Source organism: Maylandia zebra, linkage group LG4 (assembly GCF_041146795.1).
Source record: "Maylandia zebra isolate NMK-2024a linkage group LG4, Mzebra_GT3a, whole genome shotgun sequence".
NCBI classification, from domain to species: Eukaryota; Metazoa; Chordata; class Actinopteri; order Cichliformes; family Cichlidae; genus Maylandia; species Maylandia zebra.
Window position 1 is genome coordinate 22,842,043 of NC_135170.1, and position 19,645 is coordinate 22,861,687.

The 19,645-nt window shown below is 44.9% G+C and overlaps 3 protein-coding genes across 4 annotated transcripts in view; 1 reads left to right on the forward strand and 2 right to left on the reverse strand.

Annotated features, from left to right (window-relative positions):
• Positions 1-112: 112 nt before the first annotated feature.
• On the forward strand, positions 113-3,617 carry LOC101476264 (MAPK regulated corepressor interacting protein 2). The gene is made up of 5 exons (XM_004559366.5): positions 113-613; positions 719-788; positions 1,231-1,370; positions 2,187-2,276; positions 3,237-3,617. Exons 1-5 carry the CDS (start codon positions 559-561, stop codon positions 3,305-3,307), a joined length of 426 nt encoding a protein of 141 aa, XP_004559423.3. The 5' UTR covers positions 113-558; the 3' UTR covers positions 3,308-3,617.
• Positions 3,131-13,163, reverse strand: trap1 (TNF receptor-associated protein 1). Its single transcript, XM_004559367.6, has 18 exons — positions 12,937-13,163; positions 11,716-11,886; positions 11,553-11,635; positions 11,331-11,471; positions 10,819-10,890; positions 10,535-10,695; positions 10,326-10,435; positions 10,163-10,236; positions 8,882-9,037; positions 8,537-8,657; positions 8,381-8,450; positions 7,471-7,618; positions 7,187-7,372; positions 6,910-7,048; positions 6,744-6,829; positions 5,134-5,279; positions 4,975-5,047; positions 3,131-4,588 (listed from the first exon to the last, which is right to left on the reverse strand). Exons 1-18 carry the CDS (start codon positions 13,055-13,057, stop codon positions 4,487-4,489), a joined length of 2,160 nt encoding a protein of 719 aa, XP_004559424.2. The 5' UTR covers positions 13,058-13,163; the 3' UTR covers positions 3,131-4,486.
• A 949-nt stretch (positions 13,164-14,112) lies between these two features.
• Positions 14,113-19,645, reverse strand: part of crebbpb (CREB binding lysine acetyltransferase b) — a 44,278-nt gene continuing 38,745 nt past the window's right edge. For both annotated transcript variants that reach the window (XM_076883202.1, XM_076883201.1), the window contains exons 26-31: positions 19,458-19,571; positions 19,179-19,344; positions 18,635-18,802; positions 18,222-18,383; positions 17,623-17,904; positions 14,113-17,503 (exon numbers count right to left, since the gene is read on the reverse strand). In XM_076883202.1, the coding sequence (XP_076739317.1) occupies positions 15,086-17,503; positions 17,623-17,904; positions 18,222-18,383; positions 18,635-18,802; positions 19,179-19,344; positions 19,458-19,571 (3,310 nt within the window). In that variant the 3' untranslated portion in view covers positions 14,113-15,085. The remainder of the gene's footprint in view (positions 17,504-17,622; positions 17,905-18,221; positions 18,384-18,634; positions 18,803-19,178; positions 19,345-19,457; positions 19,572-19,645) is intronic.

Consider the following 19,645-nt stretch of genomic DNA (forward strand, 5'->3'; position numbering starts at 1 on the left):
GTCACTCATCTGACCCGATTTTAGTGTCTTATTCGTCACACTGAGGCCGAATCATCGCGATAACGTGAAATCATCCTGCCTTTTCGCTCTCACCTGAGGCAAATTAGTGAAACAAGCTTCATTACATCTCTGCAAGTCTCACTTCACACTCGGGGGACGCTGTCGCTTTAAAGCGCCAAAGGAGGCGTGTAGGCACGTCGAGACGGTGACCGTGTGCGTCTCGTGTCTTACGAATGACTGCCGCTGTTTCAGGTTATGTGACATTGTGGCCGGCCAGGACACCTTAGCACCAAAGTGACTTACATTTTGTGAGTGATCGGGGCACACGGAGAGACGAGACTCTGACTGTGCACTGGTCGCTAGTTTTTGGGGTTGTTGTGTTTTTTACGCGTGGCGCACTGCTCTGCTTCACGAGGTTACCGAACAGTTTGCACACTCTCGTGCCCCAGCTCAGTGGATTGATCAGCTTCTCACATCAGAAGAGCTTCTTGGATGTACGTGCTTCGCTTCACACTTCAAAGTGTCGAACTCGGGGATCACAGGTGAAGCCGCCCGCGCATGATGTACACAATTACAAGAGGTCCCAGCAAACTGGTCACGCAGCGACGCACAGGTGAGACTGTGGGGCTAAACTATGAAGCACGGCACACCGGAAAACCCACTTTCACCTCTCCGGACTGCTGATAAGTTGTTTTATCCTCTTTGTCTTGCTCTCCAGGGCCCACACAGCAGCTGGACAGCAAAATCAGTGACTTCAAGCACAAACAAACGTCCTGGAATATGCCTGGGTAGGTGCACAGGTCGTGAAAGGAGACAATTGTAAAGAAATGATTGCATTATAGTTTTTTCAGATACTTTTGGTTGTGATTGTGAATGACTGTGTCCTAGCAGCTGTGGACGTCATCAGCTAGAGACCGCAGCAATTGTTCATCAGCTGATGCCTTGGTGATTGAATAAAACTCCGCTCTGATTTTCTCTGAGCTTGGCCTGCCTACTCTGTTGGGTTTTCATGATTTTTGGTTTGAACCAGCTAGGCAGACTGGCCCTGTTCATGTGTGTGTGACCTTGGATCACAAGGTCCCTCATTCAGCTGTTGTAACTTCTTACTCCTGCTTAACCAGCCTTTCTTGGATATAGGATATCACTTAAGAAAGTTCCTGCTTGGGAATGATAATGAGCACTTTCTTTCTTGCAGAAATCAACACAGTACTTCTCTTGTCCCCCTTTCAGACTTCCCGCTCCAAAGATCGTTTTCAACCGTCCGAATGGTAAGAAATACCATCACCCTGCTCCAGCTCTGCCTGCACACAATCATCACGAAGAGAGTTTCACCCCGTCACATGAAGAAAATGTCAAGTTTGTCTCTGAGGGTAAGAAAGTGAGAGACCGTTACACCCATTCCTCACTTGCTGTTTTGTGAATGACATTGTTTTACTATCAAGATGCTAACCAGCCCCTTCTTCCCTCCAAGGCCTCACCCACACAGCTGCTCTGACACTGATAGGCACTGAGCAGAAAAATGCTCTCACGCCCACATCAATCTCCTCTTGACCCACGCTGGCACATGTGCTGAAAGAAATGACATTTCAGGCTTGGGGTTTAAATCCAGGCATCACTTTAAAGAAGAGCACCAAAGCGTTCTGACAGGATTGTTGGGTCTGGTGACCCGGATTTGAAGTCTGGGCTTCTTTTTAACATTCACAAACCCAGCAGGTCTCCAGGAGATCCCCCCCACTTGGCTCAGTGGTTCTTACACTGTGTGTCCTGTTGTTGGCATTGAAGCTCAGTCACAGCAGCTCATAAACGACTTGAGTAACCTTGGCACTGACTGGACAAGGGCACAAAGTAGGCCTGACACCGCCTTTCTGTTCAGGTTGGATTGGTTCTTTTCTGTTCACTGAAATACAAATTGTATAATCAAACGTATCCACTGGGGGCTCCTCAAAGTCGTGACCTGGAGACAGCTGCCAAAGTTGAACTCAATCGTAGTGTACAACCACACACACACAGTTTGTGACCACGTGCTTCACTGTTTGGAACACAAACATTGGTCAGAGGTATGTCTCTGAAACAGTTGCTGGACTTTACTTGTTAGGCACTGTGGGTGTGGCCCTGGAGTGTAGGACTGGACAGAGGACATTTTGGTGTTCATGGTGGCTTTACTGACCGAAGTCTTGTGTTTTCAGCCTGGCAGGAGGTGCTACAGCAGGAGGTGGGCCAGGCTGCACAGAAAGTAGTGCATTATAAAGAGGCCACTCCCAGCCCACACATGGACGGTGAGTATAGCTACTGTTTTTCCTTTTTGTGTTATCTTCAGACCCCAAGTCTGTGTTTTTTACGCACTGTGACAAAAAGTCCTGAGATTTTATTTATTTAGTGCAAGTGTAACAATCATATTTCATCTAGCTGCAGCTCACAGGCCTGTAACTGTTGCAACCTGTGCAGAAGGTCGCACTGGTTTATAACAGCCAAATAGCATAGCCCAAAGTCACGGGTCAAATCTGTTGACTCATTCTAAAATTTTATTATAGCAATGCATAGGCAAAGCTCACACACGTTTTCATGGTATTTGTAGGTTTTTTAAATGTAACAGTGATCATAATAATACTAAGACCTCTAGCCCAGAACAAAAATCCAAAACTCATGAATAAGATGAGTCAAATAAAAATACATTAAATACAACTCGTTGGTTCTAACTTTTAATGTGGTGGTGTGACTGAGCTGTTGCAGTTCCGCCTTATGACCACCGGAGGGCGATGATCACTTTAGATTCCAGCAGGCAGACGTAACTGATAAAAGTCGGCAGTGTTAAATATATATCGTAGCATTATGTAAGACAGCTTGATGTAAAAGATGCTAGTATTTATTTTTGAAGTTTTTACGTTTCTCATTTCTTTTATTTTTAAATGAGATTTAAAAATGCGTTTACTTTGAATTTACTACACCGTCGCAGTTCCTCCTTGTGACCACAAGAGGGCACCGAAGACTCATTTAAAATGCTGTTGTTGCAGTTTGTGATGGTTTAGCTCACAGGTTGAGTGGATTACCTTTTACCACTGGGCTAAATGCAGCAGTGGAGTAGTGTATTGAATAGGTGGTAAGGAAAATTTTATAGATGAAGAGAAAAGCGTAATATTTAGTGGTTCTTTATTTTTCATCCTTTTGACATTTATTCTCAATCATCCACGCCATGGACAAAGATGTATCTAATGGTTTAATTTCTGTTTTCTTCTCAGACTTTGTGCCCATAGATTTGGATGAATGGTGGGCCCAACGCTTCTTAGAAAACATAGATAAGCTCTCCTGACACTCCTCTGGGATTCGATGCTCTCGGACAGTCTGGAGGTGAGACCGCGATGACGGCTCACAAAAGAAGAGGAAGCCTGGGCGGGAGTTCTGATGGGTCAAAGTGCCCAGATGTGGTTGAAATGGACTGACAGTGCTGATAACGGTGGACAGAGAAACTCCTGAGAACCACTTGAACTTGTGCGGTCACACAGCCGTGCAGACAGACTGCACACAGAAGGATGAAGTCTTAAAACTGAGGTTCATCTTATTTTCTCTCTCACAGCAGAGATGTTACTTTGAAATGCAGTAAAATTGTATTTTAAGTTCCAGATTACAGCTTCATTTCTTTAACCGGGCATTATGTTGAATCAGTGTTTATTTGCTGACAAGACTCCATAAATCCTCACACTATCTGAAATGACGTTTACCGCTTCCTGAATGCAGCAGTCTCAGAGTACGAGCGCAAACCGCTACTCAGAAACATTTTAACACCGCAAAACTAACGAGCGTAAGAAAAATGGTTCAAGCCAAAAAAGTGAGAACAGCGAAAGATTACAAACTACCAGGCTGAATTTCAAATGTGCTGAGAGGTGAAGATTTACTCTTAAGTGTCTTTGTGGTTGAGCTGGACAACGTTTTTCTGCACAATTTGTACCTCAAAGACGAGGTTGTTACTCTGAAAAACCAGATTATCTGGAAACTTAGAAGTGGCACATTTCCAAAAGGAAGACCAATAAAGCTTATAAATCCAAACTTGGAAAAATATCAGATATTTAAGATGAGTCCAGCTGGCAGCAGCACATCAGAAGTTCAGCGCTCACTGAGAAGCCTGGAGTATTCATGATGTGATTAAGAATGAGCCTGGCTATTAACTGAAAGTACACTAAGAGTGAGTGTAATGGCAAAGTCACACTGTAACAACAGACCGGTGCAACCATGACCTTCATGTCCTGTTAATGGCAGGACCAAAGAACACAAAGCGCAGAGACACTGAAGTGTTTATGGAGAATCTTCAGGCAGTTCCTGTTTCAGCCTTCACGCCTGCTGCACCGGTGGAAATGAAAGTCTTGAGAGGGGAAAAGAGGTGGCGTATTCTTTATCAAGTCTAGTTCTCTGGCTTTATCGACCATTGAGCTGCTGCGAATGCTCCAGTCTACAGGCCGCTTTCACCAAAGCAGAGTGTGTCTGCGGGCCGCTCTCAGTGCTTCTCTAAAGCTTTGGTCAGGAGGTCGTTGAGGCGGGAAATCATCGGTCGAGGATCATCGTTCAAGCCGGCTGCGATCATGGCATTGTCATAGATCTGGAAAAAATAAAAGTAAAACTATAGAAGCTGCACTGCTACCAGTTAAAACAAATTACCATAAAATCTCTCCAGTGAACAAGCTAATGGCATCCTGCCTGCAGAGAAAGGCTGGGCAATGTTTTACACTGATAATAACATGCTTATTGTATCGGTATTGGCAATATTAGCCCTGTATTTACCAAAATTTGCAGTATCTGACAGCACTACAACGCAGCCTTTATTTTTTTCATTAAAACACATTTGACATTTCATTTTTGTTCTTCTAAATATAAGGAAAGTGTTAAAAATTGTGATATGGCGTTTCTTGTTTTTTTTGGTTTAGAAATCATTAATGGAAAAAATGGGCAAAGAGCAAATAGAGATGAAATAACTGAGCACAGTACCTGCTCCAGTAATAATCCAGCCAGCTCAGAGTTTGTGTCCTTCAGTGCGAACAACTTCTTGATCAGATCGTGTCTGTGAGAAAGCAGAGCGCAGTCAGAAGAGGACAAAAACCCACTTTCTCCCACTCTCCACCCAGTACAATTTGTCCACACACACACCCTGCATTGATCTCCAGTGTGGGCTGCAGTATTTGGGCTCTCTCCTCAGCAGTGCGGGCCAGCTGCTGGGTGCGGAGGAAGTGGCGTGCGGCGCCCATTTCCAACACTGTGATCATGGCCGGGTGGGTGTCCAGACGAGGCGTCAGCTAAAGTGCCAGAGGAGAAAATTAACTACAGCACACGGTGGTAACAAAGAGACGTTTAAATCTGTTTCTAAAGGTGCTTAACATGAAATGGTTGTTACCAAAACCGAGGACAAACTGTGACGCCCATTGTTACTGGAATGTCCATTTAATGATGCAGGAAATGTGTAAATGTTCATTTCCCTTAAAGTTTTATTCATATAGCACCAAATCACAACAACAGTTAAGGTTAAACACCCTGCAAAATTACAGAGAAAACCCCAAAAATCAGGTGAGTTCCTGTGAGCAAGCACTCTGTCGACAGTGGGAAGGAAAACTCCCTTTTAACAGGAAGAAGCCTCCAGCAGAAACGGGCTCAGCGAGGGGCGGCCGTCTGCCGCCACAGGTGATGATGTGAAACCTGATTCTAATGTGCCAAATCGTTTTCAGCCAAATCGATTCCCACGCTGTGTGACAGTCACCTTAAATGTTTAAATGTAGTTTAAAGTTTCAGGCCTTTAATGTGCAGCCGTCACCTTATTAGCACTGATAATAATTAAGCAATTAAAATGATTAACTTAAAATGTTTTTATTACTACTCTGTACAGAGAAAAATCCAATCAGGTGATTTCCTGTCCTCTGATTAACGATCTTCTGTCCTCTGCTCGGACTGTCTCGTCCTTTTTGTGTGTTTTATGTTCCTTATAGATTTTTAATCACCATTTCATTATCACCCTCTGATAACATCTGTGATTAGAGCAGGTGCTACTCATACTGATCACTGTGTGAAAGAAGAGTCCCATGACCCACAAAACTCCTCATACAGAGCCTGAAGCAGAAAGCTGATTACTCCTGTAGTGATACCCGTTCTCTCCACCTGGGGTTTTAGGTTTTGTTGAGCCAAAGAAAGCCTGGTTGTGCTGAACTTTGATGTCTCTCATGTATTCACATTATAAACTGAGTCAAACTCACAAATAATCGCATTTTCAAGCCGATTTCATCCTGAAATTCCTGACGTGAAGCTTTGGAGCTTCTGTGAAGATGTTGGCTTGTAATCTGTTTACGAATGTAAAAACTAAGGTCCGAGTCGCCCTAACTGTGTCAGAATTAGTCCCACTTTGCTTAGTTCACATAGAGGAAGCAAGCTTCCACATCATTGGTTTTTATTTACCGACACAACGGTTAAAATTGAGTCCGTGACAGGAAATCAGCCGATCATTCACCACAGCTCCCAATCTGATTTAACCAGCACTTTAGAAAAGTGTTTAACTTTTCCCATCATACCCTCCTTCAGGACCTAAAGTTCACGCTCTTCCCACAAAACTTTACAAATCTACAACTGTGCAGAAAGAAAAAGGACAAAAAAGAAAGGAAACAAAGCGATCGAAGGTGCGGATAGAGACGACCAACAAGCCTCCAAGAACCCATCAGCCGAATTCAGAAACAGTCATTTCAGGTATCTCAGGCATGCAAATGTTCCTCTCTTACCTTTATGTTAGTCACACGGGGTCCAAGCGAGTTCTTCATCCAGGCCATGAGGTCGTCAGCCTGCTCCTGCGTCAGGCGCTCGGATGCTGCGAGGAAGAAAAGACGATGAGCAGGAGTCAAGTCTACAGCTGCAACAGCGAGAGGCTCTTGTGAAAGACGGGCACACCTGGCTTGCTGTCTTCATACTTCTCCTCCTTGTAGTGATCGACCACGATGTCGGTCTCGACTGAGATCAGCTTCTTCTTGTCAAACTCTCTGAGATGCAGCAGGGTCAGCTCATCGAACTGCTCGTAGCAGAAGAGCACCTGCATACGTGCACGCACGCAAATGGAGACACGGCAGTTTGTTATAGTGAAGCTCTAAGCAGCACCTGTTGTTGATTAATCAGGATAATGATCAGCTCGGGTTACCCGGCTGCTGGCTAACTCGAGTCCAAGTCTTACCTCCATGTCCTTCTGCTTCATGGCTTCGTAGTAGGGGGAGTGCTCTGCGAGATGTCTGTTGGGGGCACACAGGTAGTAGATGTTACGCGTGCCTGCCTTCATGCGGGACGCGTACTCCATCAGATTGGTCTGCTGGCCGGCCGGCAAAGCCGACAACTCGAATCTCAGCAGCTTTGCGATATCCTCCTACAAAGAGCGAGGGCACGGAGCATGACTCAGACTCAAAGTGTTTCTGCTAACCTTTAAAGTTCTGTGTCATTTCAATGCAAAGCTCTGGTGCAAACCTTGACATCTTGTTCCTGTGTGGTGACGATGCCTTCCCTCATGAAGAGGCCGTAGTCCTCAAAGAACTTGCTGTACTTCTCTGGCTCCTTTTTGCTCTGGTCCAGCAGGAAGCGGATCACCCTCTGCTGCAGAACATCACGAAGCTTCCTAAAGAAAGGAGACGGCAGAGGAATGAGCAAACATCGAGGGGAGAACAAGCGAAGAACGGAAAAATTGACTGCACGGTTTTAGTGTAAGGGGTCAGTCTTCTCGCTGATATGCTCTAGTGATGTCAAACGTCTATTTTAATGCATAGTCAAAGCACAGGTTACCGTCATGGCTTTGATTTTGCACATGCATATTTTAGAGGAGATTTTTTTGTAACGAACTATAGTCGTTTCCTCTGAGGTCACGAAACTCTGTGTGGAGCGGTTTCCAGAAGAAGGTGAGCGGTCAATGAGATGCGTGGTTACAGCCGTGTTGGGAGATAATTCAGTCCCTTTTTTTAAAACACCGTTTTAAAATGGTAAATGGTCTGTATTTGTATAGCGCTTTACAAGCTACATTGTAGCCACAGCCACCTGGGGCGCACTGACAGAGGCGAGGCTGCCGGACACTGGCGCCACCGGGCCCTCTGACCACCACCAGTAGGCAACAGGTGAAGTGTCTTGCCCAAGGACACAACGACAGAGACTGTCCAAGCCGGGGCTCGAACCGGCAACCTTCCGATTACAAGACGAACCCCCAACTCTTGAGCCACTATCGCCCCGTTAAAATGCAAATGTATGCAGATGTGGCCTGAGACATGAGGGACTGTTATTTGATTAATGGAGAGTAAGTTCCACAATAAAAATACAGATATGGAGTACAGTACGTTTCCTTCATTAAACCAAACTTATTCCTAAAACAGCTGCATTACTGCTAGTGTACCTGATGAGGGCGCTCTCCTGCAGCAGCTCTCTGCTCAGATTCAGAGGGATGTCCTCGCTGTCCACCACACCTAAAAACAAAACAAAAACATTCTGCAAAGTGTTGCGTGAAGAAAAAAATACAGAGCATGCTAGAAGCATTCGAGGAGGAACAAACCTCGAAGGAAGCGCAGCCACTTGGGCAAAATGTCAGTAGCTTTGGTCTGAATCAGGACCTTCCTGCTGTACAGAGCCACGCTGGACCCCATCTCCCTGCTCACATCGAACATGGATGGCTTCTGTTGGCAAATACATTCTTTTGTCACACACGTTACAGGAAACCAGCTTCCTCGACTCAACACTGCTGAAAGGTCGCTAAAGAACAATTTATAAAGCTGTAAAGTTTACGTCATCTATCAGTACTGGACCTGAACACCAGCCGGTTTCCTAAATGAAGATTCTCACAGAGCTTTGCAACCAAACAGCAACTGAAGTAAAGTTTGCATTGCGAAATACTCCGCACCGCTTCGGGGACATAAAAGATGCTCCTGATGTTAAGCGGGGCGTCGGCGCGGTAGTGCAGAGTGTAGCGTGGCTTGTCGTAAGCCTGAGCGATGTAGCGGTAGAACTCCTCGTGCTGCCAGTCACTGATCTCCTTCGGCTCCATCATCCACAAAGCCTGAAGGAAGACAGACAGCGATTATTAAAAATTATTATTTTCATTGTCGTAATTTTAATATGTTTGTCTGAAACAGGGCTCTCTTGTAAATGAGACACTGAGTCTAAATGAAACTACTTGTATAAATAAAGGTAAAAAAAAAACCCAGTTAAATCATTACATTTCTTTAATACTTCTTCTTTTGTCTCCCACCTCCCCAGGTGCCTAAAATTCTTTAAGGAAACTGCACAACATACACAGCTACAATGTATATCAAATTTGGGCTGAGAGGTCTTTGGGAATCAGCTTGTTGGTGCAAAAATACTATTTTATGCCTGCTGTCTTTGGATTTTTATGCTAGCAACAAAATGCCACAAAATACAATATAAAACGGGTTCTTTGCCAAGTCGTCTGTTATAAACAGACACCAAGATTATTACAGTTAAATTCAACTTAACTAAATAAATACTAATGACTGACAGTGCTACCCCTCAGCCTCCTAGTAGACACACCCATGGTATTCATGTCAAAATCCTACGTCGTCTTGTTCTTAAGTTATCCCATACACCAGATTTTCGGAAAGCTTACAGTGACTTTCAGGTTGAGGTCACCAAGATTTGAACTCGTCCAGGTATTTTAGTAGATGCACCCCATGGTATCAATTTGAAGCTCCTACGTCACCTCTTTCTCAAGTTATTAAATTCACAAACTTAGGTGTCCACACCACATGCCTGTCCACCCAGTCGGGTGATGACAATACCCCATGAGCCTTTCAGGGCTGAGCGGCAAAAACTACACTTTTGAAAACATTTAATCTAACTGAATTGTTTTTTTGGAACTTGTACAACAAACTAAGGTAAAATAAAATAAAGAAATAACGATAGTTTTACTATTTGTTAGTGCCTTTTAATAAATAATTCCTAGGTCAGGGTTAAAAAGCAAACAAACAAAAACATTCTGGTTAAAATTGTCAGGTACGAGGACAAACACAAGGAGCAAACGTTTGGCTCCTTGGAGGCAAAATATCAAGAAATCAGGGGCGGCTAAAGACTTTTACACAGTACTGTACAATTGTGCCATTTATTTTGTGAGGTTGGACCATTCAGTGACAACCTTTGCATCCAAAACAGAAGAACAGCAGCTCACCTGCAGAGTGTTGAGCCTCCGTCCATTCAGAAAGATGGGGAAGCTTACAAAGTTGCTGTACTTTGTTACAACCTCTGAAACAGAAACAATAAGTACTGATGCATGAATACGTCTCCTCACTGCAGCCGTCCTACAGTTACCAAAGCAGCGACAGCACTTTTACCTTTAACTCTGTCCTCAGAGGAAAACTCCTTGCAGTCGTCTTTCAGGTGGAGCACGATTTTTGTTCCTTGTTGAACGCCGGTGGCTTCAGCAATCTCAAAAACCCCAGAGCTGAGGGAGACCATGTGAAATATTGAGGATTACACTTCTGATTCACAGCAGCCCTTCTCAAACCAAGGATACCTCTCTACAGCCACTCTTTGCTCTCACCCATCTGAGGACCACTTGTATCCAGGTGCATCGGGCTCAGACGAGCGAGTGTACACGTCCACGCGGTCGGACACCATGAAGGCGGAGTAGAATCCAACACCAAACTGACCAATGATGGTGCTGCTGGCCTCCGCCTGGTTCTGAAGAGCGTCCAAAAACGCCTACAGTGGGGAGAAAGTTACAATAATGACAGAAGGAGTGAGCATCAGAAAACACGATGCTGCATTTTAAAAGCCAAACAGGAGCGCTATATCAGATAAGTAATGTCACAATGAAGCACTCACCTTAGAACCAGAGCGGGCGATAGTGCCCAGGTTAGACACCAGCTCATCCTTGTTCATGCCGATTCCTGTGTCCTGTTTGAATATAGAAATCAGTCACTCAAGAGTTAAGCTATCCTAGTGTGTTGTATCCCATTTACCAGCAGGGGGCAGTAAACCATCTCAGGGCTTCAAGTGCACTAGAAGCACTAGGAACAACCTGCTATAGTTATTTATAGCTGGCTGTATGGATCTCAGGACAAAAAGCAGAGATATGCTACTGATTTAAGTAAGTAACAATGCAAGAAAAGAGGAGGACCTGGGGTGGAGATGGGTTGCAAAGCAGCTTGAACAAATTTAGAATTATCCTGGTTAAGACTGGATACATGGAAAGGTAACAGCTGAGCCATCGGCTGGTGTTTTGCTGGCACCGAGCTCAGCTGATCTGCTAGGATTACGACTCGCTTTCTGATCTAATGTTACTCTTCCTGTTCTAAAACTTGTCCAAAACTTCTAAAGTCAGTAAACAGGTGTACCTGAATGGTGAAGGTGCCCTTTGCTGCATCACTCTGCAGGTGGATCTCCATTGGAGCCGTTTCACCACCTGCTGATATCAATTTGTGGCGCAGTTTTTCCAGTGCGTCGCTGCCGTTAGAGATGAGCTCCCTGATAAAGACCTGAAAGAAAGACAAGTCAGTCAGAGGAGAGCAGTGAAGGTAAACTGTAATGATAGTAGCTTTTGTCCAACTTTACATCACCTCTTTCTCTGAGTACAGGGACCTGGCGACAATATCCAGCAGCTTTTTGGTTTCAGCCTGAAACTCATGTTTGTGGAAACTACCTGAAAGATCAAAGGCAGAGCAACATTCAGAATTTGAGAACAAGCTTTCATAGGAAATATGTCTGCAGCTGTCCCAGTACCTTGCACAGCCTCTGTATCACTGATGATATTGTGCAGAGGCTCCTCCTCTGGCTCTTTCTCTGCTTCCTGGGTGCTGTAATAATACTGTGGGCTAACGCCAAGGCAGGCCTGCTGCGAACTCCACACCCTGGGGCGACTGCTCCACCTCTGCAGCTGTCCAACCGACAAACCTGATGGCATGACAAGTAAAGATGGTGAGGCCATTTAACAGGGAAGCAGTAGCATTTTAGATCCCTCATCATCTCTCTAATCAGGATCTACTTAACCCTCTGAGGCCACAAGTTTACCCAAACAATGCCCGAATGCTGCCTACAGCAAAACAGACCTTCAAGAAAGTGATTCATGGCTTCGTGTCATCCAGGCTTAGTTATCACACTAGCTTATATTTGGGCATTAGTCAGGCTCTGCGTTCACATCTCTTGCTTGTTCAAAATGCTGTAGCTCGACTCCTGTATCCAGGTGTACTGAGAAGCAGATTAAAGCATAGAGAGGATCGGGCTTTTGCAGTTGGGCTGTAGGTGACGTCTCATGCTACCAGGACTCACAAAGACACCAGCAAAAAGCAAAACTAGAGAAAAGTAAGTTCCGAGCAAGGGTCTGTAGTCAACATCTGCACAACCATTGCTTATTTTGGAGAGGGGGGCTCCATCTTGCTGCCACTTTGATTTGAAACAAAGCAGGTGAAATGGATTTACTCGTTTGAGCAGTGTGCATGAGCCTTCTTTCAAAAAAAAATAAGGGTCTCACCTTTGTGTTTTTAAGTGTTTGTGTAACAGTAACGTTAAGTCCTGGTGTCCTCTCAATTGAGAACATCCTGGCCTTTTCAATTATATCTTATTTGTTTGGGTGGCCTCTTTTTGCTCCAAAGAGGCAGGAAATTACCAAAAAGGTTCAACTGAAAGACACTTTTTTTCCTCGGTTCTCAGGGGTTTATGGTATGGTACTTCTGTAAGCTTTCCTCAAAGATGGGGGATATTAAACGATAAATGAAATATATTGTGTTTAGTGTGATGTAACCATGCAATAAAATTTATAAGCGAATCGCTTTAAATTCATTTTTAACCGTTAATCGGTTTCTACTGTAAGACACGTGAGCCGCAGGTTAGTTTATAAAACATGGCCACAAAGGTTAGCCGAAGCAGAGTTTACATTTAACTGAAATCTTGGTGCTGTCAGCTAGGCGGCTAGGCTAACTTGGCTGGCTAATAAGCACAGCTTACCTCCAGTCAAGGAGCGCGAGACAGGTCGGCTGCTCAGCCCGCGTGTAGATGACACCAGCCGCGAGCTGGCCCTCTGAGAGGAACCGAAAGCGAACCGAGCCAGCGCGAGACAGCGGGACATGCTGACACTCAGGTGGGACCCAAAGACGAAACAAATGACAGGTCAACTGACCGACAGGGACACACGCTGAACTACAGCGGAAAAAGGACCTGCGACTGCGCGCGATAATGACGCCAAAAGGCCGACCGCAATCTGCCTGATGAGAATAGGATGCTCTTTAAACTGTAAGTGCATAATTTTATGTCATAATACACGGCTAATCACCTGTGTATATTATATGTGTATATATTTATATTCATCTTTAGTACGGTTATTTATTAGAGTTTTCTGATTACTTAAAATTTAGATTTTTTTCTTTGTTCCCAATTTACAATTCAAGGTCAAACAGAATGTAAAAGTAGTGCGTTATGTTCATGCAAGCAGCATTTTTTTTTTTTTGCAACAATTTGTTACATTTCAAATTGTCAATGGCAAAAATCTGATGGTTCATATTTTTTAAATGTGAAGATTTTTCTTGATCCTGTTCTCACATCAAAATAAACTCTTGGAAACTATGAAAGCTTGTCGTTACCACTGGGGGAAAAAAATAAAACAAAAATTTCAAATTACCCATCTCCAAATTTCAAGTTTTATATTTCAATTTGTCCTCTTACCTACATAAAAATTCAGTTTTCTCAAAATCTTACCTCGAATTTTCAGGTTATTTCAAAATTTGAGTTACATTTCACAATATTCCAGTTCACATATCTCAATAACTTCAGGTTATCAGTTTAAAACTTTAAGTTACACATCTCATAATTTCATCATCTCTCAAAATTTCAGGTTACACATTTCAAAATGTTAATGTCCAACTAAGTTTGAAATGTCAGTGATCATTTGAATTTACCTGAAACCTTGACTTAAGGAGGGCAACCCCCCCCCCCCAAAAAAAAAAAAAACCAAAACAAACAAATTCTTCAGTGGCCCAAACAAGCTTCCACACGCAACTGATGAAAATCTAATGGATCGTTTTATTTATTTATTTTTTAATATAGAGAAATGATTGAGCAAATAAAAATCAGCCCAGCTGCTGAACACATACGAATTTCCCCCATGCAGAAAGATTCGAGGCAGAGTCTGTGGCACACAGGTTTATTTAACAATATGGTATATAAGTACGAAATGAGCCATTTGAACCAATTTGTACAGTGATTTCATTTCTGCATATTTACAGTACTGTCCACCTGCATGATTTACATTAGAGAATAGTTCATCATCAAGTCAAGTTTAATGCGAGAGAAAATGATGCACAAAACTCTCTGAACACAAATCAGCAGTCAAACAAGATAATTTCCCACCACAGGCGAAAGAGGTTTAGGACTTAATGAGAATTTCTTTAGACTGAAGGAGAGACAAAGCAATCTTTGAACATCTGCAAGACGAACACTGGGCCCAGGCCAGTAAAAAGAACATTCCTGCACCTGTGAACATGAAGAGTCAACGCAGGTTTACCTTCAACCTGCAAATTGTGTTTGGGTGTGTGCAATAGTTCCTAGATCTATACAAATACGTTAATCTCCTTTAGACTCTGCAAACAGGAAAGAAATTAAGGCTTTCCTAAAGGCAGTCCTTTTTGAAAAATGGCATATTAGAATAAATTAGCCAGGAACAGAGAAACTGAGCAAGAGGTGAAGCCTGGCAAAAACAATTCCCACACAAATAATTTTACAGTCTTCTTTACACAAATACAATATTAATTTGCAAACGTACAAAATAAAAAATAATAAAATGAAATTTTTTTTTTTAGAGAAGGTTTTTTAAAAAAGTCAATACCAGAGAATAACAAATGAAAAACAAATTAAAACACAAAGACCAGGGCAAAATCTTGCAAGGCTGGTCTGAACCAAAAATATATTCATTGTGTCTTTGTTGTTTCTTCAACAGCAATTATTAAATCACTCTGTGTACTTGAAAAAGTAGTCCTTGGTTCACAGTCCGTAGGCCTCGTAAGACTAATTTATTTTGTGATTTCTTTTAGCTTTTTACATCAGCAAATAGAAAAATGTTGCAGCTGAAAACAGAACAATGCCTTTCTTCTGTCTCAAAATGCTACAATCCTTCAACAAATTTCTCTAGTGTGTCTCCCGTCGTGTCACCCACCATACCCATGTCACTACTCAACCCCCCTCGGTTTGGTGTGTTAAGCTGCGGGAGCATGGCGCTCTGCTCTGGTGTTCCCATGTGACCCTGCTCCATGGACCCTGACATGGGACCTCCTAAGCTGGGATGGGGAGAGTTGGAGTGAAGTGCGCCATGCTGAGGTGACGGCTGGGGTTGTATCCGAGGGGAGGGACTGGAATGAGGTGCCTGCTGCGAAGGTGGGCGGGGCGATTGCACTGGGGCTGGAGAGCGTACCTGGCTTCCCAGGGTATTTGCCATTGTCTGGCCAGGTAGGTGAGCTCCTGCCTGGGCTTGGCCTTGGAGCATGTGAGGCTGTGGACTCATCGAGTTGGCCTGTGCCGAAGAGCCCATCTGCTGCTTCATCATCTGATGCTGTTGCTGCTGAAGCATGCGTTGCTGGAAGTTCTGCTGTCCATCCATTCCCATCCCAGGTTGGCCCATTTGAGATGTGGGAGGGAGCGGTCCCATAGGCCCCCCACCTCCTTGCATAGCCATGTGCTGCTGCTGCTGCATACGGATATAGCTTCCTGGTCCCGGCTGCTGTTGGGGGAACTGCCCATGGGCTGGAGGCAAACCTCCCTGCTGCTGTTGTTGTTGCTGCAGCTGCTGCTGCTGTTGTTGCTGCTGCAGCTGCTGCTGCTGCTGCTGTTGCTGCTGCAGCTGCTGTTGCTGCAGCTGCTGTTGTTGCTGCAGCTGCTGTTGTTGCTGCAGCTGCTGTTGTTGCTGTTGCAGCAGCAGCTGCTGCTGTTGCAACTGCTGCTGCCTAAGAATTTGCTGTCTGCGGAACATTTGATTTCCGTTTGGTACCATCTGGCCTTGGGTGCCCATGGATGGCATTCCCTGGGGTCCCACCTGCTGAGGAGGCTGCTGTTGAGGTGCCATTCCTGGCCTTTGCACCTGGTTTGCCATGCCCACCATTGTGTGCATTCCTGGCTGGGATCCTAGCATGGCCTGAGGGTTCTGCTGTTGGGCCTGCTGCTGTGGTTGGTTGGCTTGGTATTTTGCCGTCCTCTGTTTAATGAAGGCGGCCATGAGGTGGGGGTTAGACTTGAGGATGCTCAGGACCTGCTGTTGCTGCTGTGGGGAGCTGGGTGATTTTAGGGTGTCCAATAGCTCCCGCAGGGCACTTGGAGGAATGTTACCCGGCATACCTCGGGGCACGTTTTGTCGCTGTGGTGTCATGCCCTGCTGTGAGGAGCCCTGTGTAGGCATGACCCCAGACATCTGGTGACCTTGCTGGGGCATCATGGGCCTCTGCATGGGCTGACCTTGCTGGGGCATTGGGTTTCCCTGAGGCTGCTGAGGGGGCATGGGGCCTTGTTGAGGAGGAACCTGTGGCTGATGACCCTGGGGATTCTGCATCCCCGGACCCCACTGGCCCTGCTGCATCACCTGGGGCCCGCGTGGCCCCTGCATCATCTGCATTTGGCTTGGCATGGGCCCCATCATGCGTGGGTGGTTCATTGGCATCCCATTCATTGCATAATTCTGTTGCTTCTGCTGCTGCTGCTGCTGTTGCTGCTGCGGCTGCTTTGACTTAGCTAACATCTCGATCTGTCTGGCCACCTTCAGGGCTTCCATCAATGACTCCTGCGGTTGCTGCTGCTGGCGAGGCTGTGGAGGCTGCTGTTGGTGCGGCATGTTGGGCATGGGTGACTGCTGTTGATGGAGAGGGGATGACTGAGGCCCCGGTTTACCTTGCGGCACTGGTGTTGGAGGCTGACTGCTGCGGCCGTTGCTGGGAAAGCCTTGGGACATATTGGTGGGGTTTGGTGGTTGCTGTTGTTGGGGCTGGTTGGACATGGGCTGGGGAGTCTGGGGTGTATTAGGCTGCTGCACAGAATTTGGAGTGTCTGGGGCATTTAAGGTAGGTGGAGATGGCATGGGCATACCCCTTCCAGCCATGGTGGCCATTCTGCGACGCATCATTTGAGCCTGCTGAAGCCTGTGCTGCAGCTGCTGTTGTCGAAGCTTGTGTTTGATGTTGAGACAGAAGGGCACGGGACACTTGTTCTCCTGACAGTGCTTGGCATGATAGCAACATAAAGCGATGAGCTGCTTGCACACAGGACAGCCACCATTGGTCTTGCGCTTGCAACCTTTGGTGTGCTGAACCACCCTCTTCATCTTCTGGCAGGACGGCAAAGAGCAGTTGGCATTGCGGCACTGGCAGGCGTGCACCAGGGACTGGATACAGCGCTGGATACTAAGGCGTCGACTCTCCTGAGGGCTCTTGGAGGCCTCTCCACCTTGACCATTGCTGTCATCATCCAAGCCCAGACCCCACTTCACCATTTGGTGATCATGGCCTTTAGTGTGGTAGCAGTTAATGCATAGGTCATAGTCCTGATGAGAGGGGAGAGAGATGACATTAACCTTAGTTAAAAATGTAAACTAGGTGTTAATTCAAAACCGATGCAGATGTTGCTTTTAAAACACGGTCAATGATCACAACTGTATCTTACCTCACAAACTGTGCAGTGCCAGCGAGTCTCGACATGGTGCTTGCACTCATTGCAAGTGTACACAAAGCGGTCCTGGCCTTGGTTGTGCAGCTCCACCAGCATGCACATTGTGCTCCATTTACACCTTCTCAGTGAGCTGAACTCCCAGTGCTTGTCCCTGGCCAAGGTCAGAAACGCATCACGTCCATCCATCAGGTCACAAGTCAGCAGAGGGTCAGGGTCCATGATGGGTGGCAAGGTGTTAATGACTGGCCCAGCATGGAGGTGGATAACAAAAAATACCTGGTGGCAGGAGGGGAAGCAACACTGTTAGCTATAGGCATTGCTGAAGTGTAGTGCAATGTGACAAATTCCATAACTCTTGTGTGGAAGAAAATTTTCATGTGGAATTCAATTATCCTCAGGAAGCAGCACAGTAAGAGAGACGCTGCTCTGTACTTAGAATTTCACACACAACAATCTACCAACTTTGTCTGAATTTTTTCCCCAAGCTTTAAAACAAGAGTCAAGTTACTGAAATGTTACATGAAATGAAATTTTATTCATTTAGGAGAGACAAAAAAAAAAAAAAATCTGTTATAGTTGCTAGGGTTTCCCACCTCCTTATGTTTCTCCATTGTGGCATAGAGCTTCTGGGACAGATCATTGGCTACATTTGGCATTCCAGGCTTTTTCTTATTGGCTCGACTGACGCTGCTCTTGTTTTTGTTGGTTTTCTTGTTATTCTTCTTTTTGGCATTCTTGCTGTCAGCTTGGGCTCCCTTGTAAAAAGACACACATGGACATTTAGAGAAGTTGAGATTGCACAACAGGCAAGATGAGATTATGCAATTAAGCAGAGTGGTTTATACAGTGCCAGAAAGCCAAAAGCATTTATATAATGGGTAGTTGAGAATGATACAATCTGGGGCGAGACAAAGGACTTAAAACACTGGGCTGTTGATTCTGGGATCAGAAGAGGCTTTCTTTCATTAATAAAAATATTCTGAATCCATGTATCCATCAAACTCACCTCTGTTGTCTCAGAGGAGGCTGTGTTCTCCTCCTTTTTCCTTTCTTCCTCTTCCTGCTCCAGCTCCTTGATGCTCTCCTCCAGTACATTAGGCCAAAAGTCACCCTCAAAGTACGGCAGCTCGTAGGCACTGGTCAGCCTGTCTTCTGTTGCCTGCTTGAAAATGTCCTGAACACAGACACACAAAGGCTCTTATCATAGAATTGGGCAACAAGAGCTTCTAATTGGGTCAAGTTGGATTTATGAAAAATGAGGGGGGGGGGAGGAGTCACTCCCATCAGAGTGTACATCAAGTCTAAGTCGTTTGGTAATAAATGTTAATTCACTGATATTCCAGTGTAAATGTGCCCATCAGCCACTCCAGAGTCTTACAAGATAATCATTTATATTCCTAAAGCAAACTACGTTAGTTCAGCTGAACAGCGTGGTAACCGCCTGCCGCCAACACCAGACTTCAAAATGTTAATTATAGCTGGGAATGTCTTGAGAAACATAACATGCACAGGTGGTTACAAAGTTATTTTTACTGGTATAATTTTCTGACCTTGTAATCATGTATGATTCTTTCAGCAAAAGCCTTGTCCAGCATTTTTCTGTACCACTCTTGAAGCCTTTTGGGCTTGGGGATCTTCTGGTCCGGAGGGTGGCAGTGGAAAATATAGTCATCTCCTTCACTGGGTGGGCAGGCCCAAATGTGACCCGTCACATACCTGGTCAGGAATTAAGTTATGACTCACTTAGCACTTAGAAGAATTAAACATGCATCAATACATGACTGAAAGGAGCTAAAATGCAACACTGCATAAAGTTACTTTTTACCCACCCAAGTTTTTTCACATACTCCAGGTATCCTATTAAGATCTCATGGTATACTGCAGTCCTTAGCAAACGCGGTCTGAAGAAGTGAATACTGTCGAGGTATGATATGTAAACCCGTCTGAAAAAGAGATACAGAATATGTGATGTGAGAATAATGCACACAAACTAAAAGGAAACTTAGAGCAATGCCTC